General features: G+C 33.1%; 1 protein-coding gene across 1 annotated transcript; it reads right to left on the reverse strand.

The window, feature by feature from the left end:
• Positions 1-1,166: 1,166 nt before the first annotated feature.
• On the reverse strand, positions 1,167-10,227 carry LOC120353292 (G-protein coupled receptor Mth-like). Its single transcript, XM_039436449.1, has 4 exons — positions 9,963-10,227; positions 7,444-7,615; positions 4,372-4,691; positions 1,167-2,614 (listed from the first exon to the last, which is right to left on the reverse strand). Exons 1-4 carry the CDS (start codon positions 9,967-9,969, stop codon positions 2,508-2,510), a joined length of 606 nt encoding a protein of 201 aa, XP_039292383.1. The 5' UTR covers positions 9,970-10,227; the 3' UTR covers positions 1,167-2,507.
• Between the last annotated feature and the right edge of the window lie 760 nt (positions 10,228-10,987).

Here is a 10,987-nt window from a genome sequence, read left to right on the forward strand (position 1 = left end):
ACTGATTACTCGTTGCCATCGCTCAAACTACTTAGTTTTGCTGGTAACGCCAATGATAATATTATAATCGATTTTTAAATGGAAAATATTTTAATTTTAAGTTTTTGTAATGTATTGTATATGAAAATTTTTATATTTTTCACATTTGTAAAGTTTGTTTAATGATTTTGGCAATAAATATTTATTTCTATATACGGTAGCTGATATAGGTTTATTGATGTAATATAACTGTTCATTCTCGTTTAAAATAATCAATTATATATGTAAATTTATTTATTTTATTTATTCTTATGACTTTTATCGGCAGAGAGATACTTTTGCAGGTTCTGCTTATCGACCCGGGCCATTACAGAGAAGTAGATGAGCTTGTAAGATCCGAGACAAGGGAAGCGGCCAGTTGGAAGTTTTGAACTTGAAAGAAGTGACAGAAGGTGAAGAAGTACTCGAATAATTAATTCTCTCCAACTTATTTTTATTTATTTATTGATTATTTTTCGAATAAAATGTGTACAAACTCAATGACTTACGACTTTTTTTCAACAGAACCCAGTATTTTCCAAGTCAACGTTTCAAGGCTCGGTTACTGTAGTGATTTGCTCTAATTTCATGTGTTGGTAAGAAAAAAAACATGAGATTCCCCTGAATTTCGTTTATTAATAATGAAACCCCTAGTTCTAGACATTACACTCAATCAGCTCCTTAGAACTGCTGCAAGCATGGGAGAAAAACCATTGGGTTCAAGTTAAAATTCCTAGATTCTGTTCGAAAATGAAGCATAACCATCTATATAGAGAGGTCCACGTTAAAATGGCTGTGGAGAAAGATAGGAGAACAAAGTTGCCGATCCTCTGTCTTGTCATTGCCATTTATATTGTCTCATCTTTTTTTGTGTCATGTTTACTGTATTGTATTGTTTTTCTAATTCTCTCTTTGCTTACAAAAGGAATTGCATATATGCTACAAATAAATTACATTATGTTACTAAATGGATTACAGATGTACAGTGAATTGTAGATTAATAATTACATGAATCATCTCTTTTTCTTTTGAGTTTTTAAATTATTATGAATTCATTCTAGTTTTTCTGCTCTCTTAGTATTTCACTCTTAGTACTTCTTCTTTTCGGATTGAAATTTTATTTTTTTTCTAGTTTTTCATACATTCCATTTGTTTCTTTTTCTTTATTATATTTTTTCTATTTTCGACTGAATCTCAAGCCACTAATTATAGCCGACTGATTACTCGTTGCCATCGCTCAAACTACTTAGTTTTGCTGGTAACGCCAATGATAATATTATAATCGATTTTTAAATGGAAAATATTTTAATTTTAAGTTTTTGTAATGTATTGTATATGAAAATTTTTATATTTTTCACATTTGTAAAGTTTGTTTAATGATTTTGGCAATAAATATTTATTTCTATATACGGTAGCTGATATAGGTTTATTGATGTAATATAACTGTTCATTCTCGTTTAAAATAATCAATTATATATGTAAATTTATTTATTTTATTTATTCTTATGACTTTTATCGGCAGAGAGATACTTTCGGATGTTCTGCCTTGCCGTATTACCCAATGTCATTTCCTATCAACACTCAAGTTTATAGACTTTTAAGTTTTAAGTTTATCTTGTCAATGCCTTTTATAGACGGTAGCTGATACAGGTTTATTGATTAATAAAACAAAATAAAACTTTTGTTTTATTTTGTTTTATCAATTTAAAAGCAGCCCATTTCAATAAGTGTTTTAGGTTTATTGATGTAATATTAACTGTTCATTCTCGTCTAAAATAATGAATTATTTTTATAAGCAAGAAATTATATTTTTCAATAATTTCATAATGAATTTACATAATTAAGATGAAATATTTTGTTAGTTAATTATTAATTCTACATTGTTAAGAGACAATCTGGCAACAGAGCAAAGCGAGAAAGAGATAGCGCTATCCGCTTTGTTGATTGATAGACAAGGATACCATTGCTAATCAAACACTGCCATTATAACGTGGACCTCACTATAGATTAATTATTTTATTATATAAACACAATATGTTTCCCATTCCACCAATGTTTACAGTATGAAATAATCGCACAAAAATAACATTTGATTCCACTATAATTTCACTATACACTTGAATCAACCTCTTAATAAGTTACATATATTGCCTAGAAAATTTACTATCAAACTCCGATGATCAGTTGCTCAGAAATCCAATCAAATTCAACTGCTGTTAAATTATGTCATTCCACCACTGCAACAAGGACCAATTATCGACAATGAAATGGCCATAACCTATGCATAATATGTGAACAATTTGAAACTAAATTAGGAAATTGAAGAAGTTTTCGGCAATAGTCTGTTTTTTCTTCTCCGATCGTTGTATTGTTTGTGCTAACCTAATAAATAAATGCAGTGACGTCATTGTACGGCGGTTAAATTGACTGGAGTTTTGTACAACTGACCGTATAACTTTTGATTCCAGAGATGTTAGAATAGAAGACTTTCATTTTGGAAGAGTAGGTTTCTTCACGAATTCCTGTATAGTTTTTTTAATCAGGATCAATTTAATCGCTGCTGGTTTCCATCGTACGTAAACGGCATGACGAGGCACTGAAAAGAAATTAAAATTATTCCATATTTTGAAAGGATTATTCAATAAAAATGAAATCGATTTCAAAAATTGTATTTAATTTACAAGCGTAGAAAGCGTTCAATATTGGCAATATATTTTTATAGCGTTGTAGTCTATATTTTCTCATTGACAAAGTAGGCTTGCTTACTATTACATTAATTAACACTATTTATAAGGACTTAATATTTATCATAAAGATAAACTCATAACTATACCGTACATAATTCTAGACTAATCTTTTATATTCATTTAATTTGTTTTAAATGACTAGACTTTTTATATTTCAATAAATTATAGCCTATACATATCTATCACAACTTGTTTGACTTCGATAATAAAAGAAAAGCTTATTATTTATATCTATGATATCATAGATATCTTTAATAATCTATGATAAATTAATTAAATGTTCAATAGGCCTAATTAATGGAAGTGCTGTTTAAAGCTTATAATATTATGCTAGTAGCATTGGCTTACAAGTATCATCTCTCTTAAAATAGTTATTTTCCATTCTTATATATTTATAATTTTAATGTTTTTCAATACTGATTTATCATTTGAAGGATCTCCATTCCTTCTCCATTTCCAAAAACACTTAGGCTGGTCACAAACCGATTAGTCAAGACAAGACTAGTCACGTTTAGTCACAATACTTCACATTGTTGCTTATTGAGTATGTCTAATTGCAATGACTAATCAGTGTGAGTTGCGTCATAAGCTGCAATGTGAAGTATTGTGACTAAACGTGACTAGTCTTGTCTTGACTAATCGGTGTGTGACCAGCCTTATACTTCTTGCATTCAACTCTGAATAATTCTTTAAACAGAAAACAAAATGAATATTTCACAACCAAAATTTTATACAAAATCCTTCATTTACAGTTTAAACTACACGTAGGGTATACTACATTCACTTCTGGTAAGTTCCAACTAGAATCAGCCATTTTGTTTCAAATTATGTACAAAAATCATTAAATTTTAATTGTAAACTGTATAACAATAATCGCTTTCCTTGAAATAAAGGTATAAAAACAATATATACACACAGACCTTCAAACATGTAATAAAAATTGTCTCCATTCAAAATCCACATAATTTTGTACAAAAGTCGGCCACATTTTTCAAATTTTGTACAAAACAACCAAATCTTAGCGCTAAAAATTGTTAATAGCCTATACACTCACTCTCTTGATTCGTTAAACTTCTAGAACTAATTTTCAAAGGCACCATACAGCCACATGGGACAAAAACCATGAGATTCTAATAATTAAAATCCCCTGGATTCTGTTCATTAATGAAGCAAAGCCTAGTTCTAGACAGTACACAAATTCTGCTCCTTGGAACAGCTTGCAAACATGGGACAAACATCTTAAGATATTTGTTGAAAACCCCTGAATTCTGTTCGAAAATGAAGCCATCCCCAGTTCTAGACATTAGTGCACTCATCTCCGCTCCTTGGAACAGAGTGCGAACTGAGCGCGAACTGCTTGCAAACATGGGACAAACATTATAAGATTTCAGGTGATTTCCCCTGAATTCTGTTGGAAAATGAAGCAAACCTCAATTTTAGACATTAGTGCACTCACTCTGCTCCTTGGAAAAGAGTGCGAACTGCTTGCGAACTGAGTGCGAACTGCTTGCAAACATGGGACAAAAGCCATTAGATTCTAGTTATAATCCCATGAATTCTGTTCGAAAATGAAGCAAACCCCAGTTCTAGACATTAGTGCACTCACTCCGCTCTTTAGAACTGCACGCATCGTCCCTGATCGTGCTCGGATCAGGAGCGTACTGTTTTTTGGAGTTGGTAAGCGAACCGCGCGCGCGCATGATCGTCTCGCTGAACGTCTTGCTGAGAGTTCGCGCCGTCTCCTTGGTCACCATTGTGATGAAGAAGATGAGGATGCCCTGGCAGATGTTGAATATGTCGATCGAGTACTCGATGACCTTGAAGATGGTCTCGTCCCGATGCTGGGGGTCGCTCAACTCGAACGCCACAATGTCCAAGATCCATGTGATGCCCATCAGTACGTACAGTTTCGCGAACACGCTCAACCTGGCCAAAAACAAAACGGAGAATTATGTTAACAGTCTTCAAAAACAAAATAATATTCAATGATACACAAAATACAATTCATTAAAATATGTTTATTTTTATATGATATTAATATTCTAATATCGGGGCACCTAGCTTCGCTCGTAATTTATTTATAAACTATTGATAAACAAAACACAATTCTTTAAAATGTTTGAGGAAGGACTAACAGGCACAGCCCAAAACTGTTTCTTTTGATTTATACACTATAAATAGTACAGAAAGTAGGTTATGTTCCATACACTTGAATTCAGGTTCAATTTCTAGTCTAAACATGTAAAAACAAAAAAGTTCTAATTTAGATTATTTACAAACCAAATTAAATAACACTCACTAATCACTTAAAATAGTCAAATAATGATTAACTCTGAAAAGTATGATATACTCTAGTTTAGAATGATTATCATGTCATGTCAACAAATCAGATTATTTGATCAAGTCGATTAAAATTTCTAGATGATATTTCTCGCTGATTGATTACACAGCTGGAAATAATTCTGTTTCTCTTCCACACACTCATCTTCTGTTTCGACAGACGACGGAATTATCATCTGTTTTCCCAAGGATGAATAATTGTTATCTTTTTCATGTCCTTCAGCGAGTTTCCCAGGGATGAGACACAGTGCAATCAAATTTTTATATCATAAACCTACTATGTTCCAAATTTCGTGAAAATCGTCAGAGCCGTTTTCAAGATCATTGAACATGAATAACCAAATAATATAAATAACCAAATATAAACATATAATCATTCAGAAATTGCTCACCTAATATAATTAATATAAATATCACTTAATATAAATAGGATTTGATTTAATATTTTTATTGCTACCTATATGATTTATAAATTGTATTAATAATATTGTATTTCAGTCATATAGTGAAATCCACGTTATAATGGCAGTATTTGATTAACATTGCTGGTGTTGCTATTCTTGTCATCATCATCCGACAAAGAAGATAACAATATCTTTTTATACAACGTTGCCAGATTGTCTAGAACAATGTGGAACTATAATTAATTAACAACATATTTCGATGGCTTAGTACATAAATGTGGTGACTGCCATTATAACGTGGACATCACTATAGGAAAATTATACAAGGATGATAGACAAGTATAGCAACACCAATGTTAATCAAATACTGTCATTGTAGCGTGGACCTCACTATTTATACCTTTTTCTTGAATACTAGTAGTTCTGTGAACAATAGACCTCGCGCAGTTATAAACCGCAGCCTCCTCTTATACTGTCCATCAGAGTGAATTCTGTTTGTATGTCGTGTCGGCGAGATATCGGTGTGAAAACGGCTAATGGCTGTTGGGGTTGGTGTATCAAAAATGCTAACATCAAAAGCTAATCTCCTTCAAAACCTACTGGCAACAGGACAGCCCGAGTTCAAAGTTGAGAAAGTTCGAGAGACAATACTATGTTATTTTAGTTATTAATTATTGCATGCGCTATTGCACGCAATCAATAGTTCATTTTAATAGTGCATAAAAATTATTGCATTTAATAAGGCATGCAATTAATGGTCTACACAGCTGCAGATTTTTTACCAAGTTACATTGAGATATTGAATTGCATGCGTCATGGCATGCAATTTATAATCCACTCGACAGCTGATTTATGATGAATAATTCTATAGACTGATTTTTACTCTAATATTGGCTCCTTTTTCCTTTTTCCTTTTATTGGCTCCTTTTTCCTTGAAATGCAAAATTTCCAAAAAAACCTTGTATATATACGTCGACGCGCAATTTAAAAAGGAACATACCTGTCAAATTTCATGAAAATCTATTACCGCGTTTCGCCGTGAATGCGCAACATATAATAGTATATTTCGCACCTAGAGCAGAAAATGAGGTTTTTCTGGCTCGAAATCAGTTTTCAAGTCCGAGGCCGTAGGCCAAGGACTAGAAAAGATTGAGAGCCAGAAAAACATTTTTGCCCGTGGTGTGAACGATATTTTTCGCCACACTACAGGTATTGCTGACAAAAAAAGTAAAGAATACAAAATAAAGAATACTCGTTATCGTACCTATCTCTTGATTTCAGTGGTAGAAGATAATTATGCAGTCAGGATTTCAGATTCTTTTAAAATTTCACTTGGAATATCATGGGCGTCGTCATTTTCAAGCATTTTTGAAAATTCGGAATGTGCTAATCAACAATAAATAATTGAATGAAAATGGTTGCGAAGCGAATGCTGCTGAATTAGTTTGATTCGAAATTCAAATTGAAATAATGGCAACTTCAGATGAAGAAAGTTGACACTCGCCCGATCTAGCGGATGACATATTAACTACGGACTTCCAGCAGCTGGAAAGAGTACTCTTTCCGGCCTAGGCCGGAAAGAAACCTGTTTCTTACGTCAGACGAGAGTTGTCTGCAAACAAGGTCTTTCAGATCTACATAGGGACTGGAAAAAAACTGCTTTCTGTGCAGTTTGGCGAAAACATTAAACATAAAGAGAAATGCCAAACCGTCGACTTGAATCCAAAGGTGCGTACAGATATACGCGCCGCGAACATGAGCAATTCACTTTTAATCAGCTGACTATATCTTTATTTTAACAGAAACGGTAAGATACAGATATAAAAAGCTTGGCATCAGCTGATTAAAAGTGAATTGTTCATGTTCGCGGCGCGTATCTGTACGCACCTTTAGACCTCACTTCGCTCGGTCAATTATATTTGAAAAGAGCTCACCACTTCATATCGGCTTGGTGGTGTCGGCGACTGCACTCACTCTTGTTGAATACATTGTTGTTGTCCTTCTTTACCCGAACTATGGTTCTCAGTGTTTGCACGAAAAACACCGCGTTGAGTGCGTTCAGTGACAACAGAGGTCCATAGAAGTAGACGTACATCGCTTTATTGGCTGCAACACGCACAAAAGTACACTAATTTAACGAAAATAAGATGAAATGTAACCGAGGAGCACATAAAATATACGGTACGGTAACTGAAATAGAAAGTAAAACGAAAATATAGAATAGAACCACAATTGAAGGGGTTACAATACAAGGGGTCCAAGTGACATATTGTTAGTTTCGAGAAAATTGAGCCTAAAGTTTACTTACATTAATTCATTCTTCAATTAATTCATGAAATGAATATAGAAATGATATTTACCTATTCCTATACCTATTCAGTATACATTTACCAAATCAAACGTACAGTTTCATGTCTCAAATTGCTTTCCTTTCTCAATTATCAGCAAAATAGTGATAAGAAGTATCACTTGTACCCCTTCTTTACCAAAAATAGTAGTGGATCTTCAAACGAGACACACCCACCCGAGAACCCTGGACCAGTAGGCTGCCACTGCCCCATTCACGAGAAGACCACAGGTTACCAACGAGTAATTCACTCAAGATCTAATATGGGTACAGTACTCAAAATAGATTTCGAAGAGCTTCAACAAAATATCACATTTTACTAATACAGCGTATTTCATTTGTAAAATTCTTTCTGATTTATTATTATAAAATAGAATAAAAAGTCTGGTTGCCTGTAAAGTCGGTATACGGCGAAAGTTTTACGTGACATCGACTTAGAGTGGTAAAATAATTTTAATGTGAATATTCATTCGTATAGTAGGAAGAAGGATGAAGTAATAGTAACAATTTAAAACATTTATTTATACAAAGAATTTATTTAAAACATCAATTTATACAAAGAATCTCGCACTGAATTTCATATTCGTGGCGCAAGTAGTGGCGCAGTCGCAGGAGATGCTTGCGGCGCCTGCGCAGGTTGACAGCTCCGTTTCACTCTCTCTCCAGGTGAATGCTTCGGGTCGCTGCTGGTTGCTCGCCACTGCTCCTATTCGTGCTCTTTCCAGACGACCGTGAACCGAAACGAACGCTCTCACTCACTCTCATTGTGAGCGCATAACGTAACGTTATGCGTGTGTGGGAACAACGTAACGCAGTTTCTTGAAGTGTCACACGGCAAACCAATTTATAAGACGTTGTCACGTCAAAACTCTATTGTCTAGCTACACTTAAATCTATCAAATTTATCATCAATTGAACAATGATTAATGACCTCATTGTAATATTATCTGATTCGCTAATTGGCTCTTGAGATATCTTTTGCTTGGTGACATGGCTTAATCAAGGTTAAATTTTATTTGATGGATACGAGCAACCGTTGTCTGGTAAACAATGGATACAAGTCACTTGGACCCCTTGTTTGATCAAATAATAAGCTGTTTGAAAATATAGTTTAAAAAGTTTACACCAGATGTCAGCACTGATTAGAGTTACACGTACACCTCTTGTATACTAGATTTTACCACTCTCAGCTATCGATTACTGTAGCTAACTCAAAAAAATGAAAAATGTCACTTGGACCCCTTGTATTCTGACCCCCTCAATTGTATTCGTTTTTGAAATAATTGAAAATGGATGTAATTTTAATTCAGTGGAACAGTGGAATACATAAAATATATGGTAAATGAAATGGAAAGTATAACAAAAATATAGAATACAACCACAGTTGAATTCGTTTTTGAAATAATTAAAAGTGGATGGAATTTTAATTCAGATGAACAGTAGTGGAATACATAAAAAATACTCTAACTGGAATAGAAAATACAGTATAACAAAAAATAGAATAGAACCACAATTGTATTCATTTTAAAAGTAAAAGTGAAGGACATTTTAATAAAAGTAGTATACCTTATAAAATAAACTGACTTATTCGTCTAATTGATTGAATAATTGGACGATTTTCACATTAGTTAAGATAAGTATGAATGAATCTCTGTAAAATTGAATATTCATAGCATATTATGATTACTCATGTCTGATGATCGCCTCATATATTATAGTGATTGTATCAGTATTATAGGATACTGATTTATTAATGAAGAACTGTCTTCGTCTGATAATATTATTTTTTCATTTCAATTTTCAACTCAACATTTTTTCCAGTGCAAAGCACGGCTTATCTGCTAGAAACATAATAGAGGAAAGATTGGAGACGTATAAAAAATTCATTAATTCGTCTATGATAAAATTATCAGTTACAGTTTGAAACTTTACTGTGTCGAATAAATAAATATAATAATAAAATTTGTGAGGCTTTTATTGGGGAGAGTTCCTGACGGAAGTTCCACCTCGCCCGAATATATCATTTGAGCCTTCAATGGGCTTACGACTGTCATACTTCAGCCGGGACCGACAGTTATAATAAATAAATATTATTAAAATACTCACTCCTCATCCAGTTGCCATCGTATGCAAACTCGGGCGAAATTATATTTTCGTGAGCCCACTCGCTATGGGACAGCTCTACTAGAATATCGATGAAAACTGCAAGAAGGGCGATGAGACATGCCACGCCCCATCCGTACTGGGAGTATTTTCTGATTTTCTTCTTGACCGGAAGTCTATGTCGGACTACCGTATGTGTAACATTATCTAATTTGGGAGAGGAATAGCACAAGGTTACCTTATTTTTTCTCTCCCTATCATTTTGATGATGTACTGATTGTATGAATCAATAAAGTAATTTAACTGTAAGTAGAACATTAGAATAATAATAGAATATTGCATAATATATAGAATAATATATAAGTAGATAATGCAAAAATAGATCAACGAATTGTGGTTTCTATGATGAATGCATAATAAATTAGGATACTGGTTTCTTATAAAATAATTTTGTAAAACAATTTGAACAAATCTAAAAGTTTGAATGCATGAGAGATGAAACAGTCTGCCACTTTGTTATTATTTACATAAGAAATAGGAAATAAGTTTTCTTCTTTCTCACTTTCAACCAATTACGGAGGGAAAAATTGAATAAAATTAAGGGACTTTCCGGTCCTTGAAATTGACTCAAAATTCTATAAAGCTTGAAACAACAAAAGTGGGGATCCACTTTATTGCATGTGCAATTTTGTATTAAAAAATGGCCCAAATTTGTAATAGACATATCCGCTATAAAGCAATCAACACCATTTTAAAAGTCATAACTTGACTTGGAGACCGGGTCAAATTAATTTGAAATTAGTTGTTGGTGTTTACACAAGTATGAAACAGAAATTACTTTTGTCTGGGACTCTCAGATACTACTGATAATGAATCATAACGTATTGTTCTGTATTTTCCTCATCCTTTTTTAATTAGTTCGGAATAAAGTCTTAATTCTAACTTTAAAATAGAGACGGAAAAATTGTATGAAAAAAGGCTATGGTTGGACATATTACTTAAAATAATTCTATGCTTTTATGCGTGTG

Source organism: Nilaparvata lugens, chromosome 10, assembly GCF_014356525.2.
Source record: "Nilaparvata lugens isolate BPH chromosome 10, ASM1435652v1, whole genome shotgun sequence".
Lineage (NCBI taxonomy): Eukaryota > Metazoa > Arthropoda > Insecta > Hemiptera > Delphacidae > Nilaparvata > Nilaparvata lugens.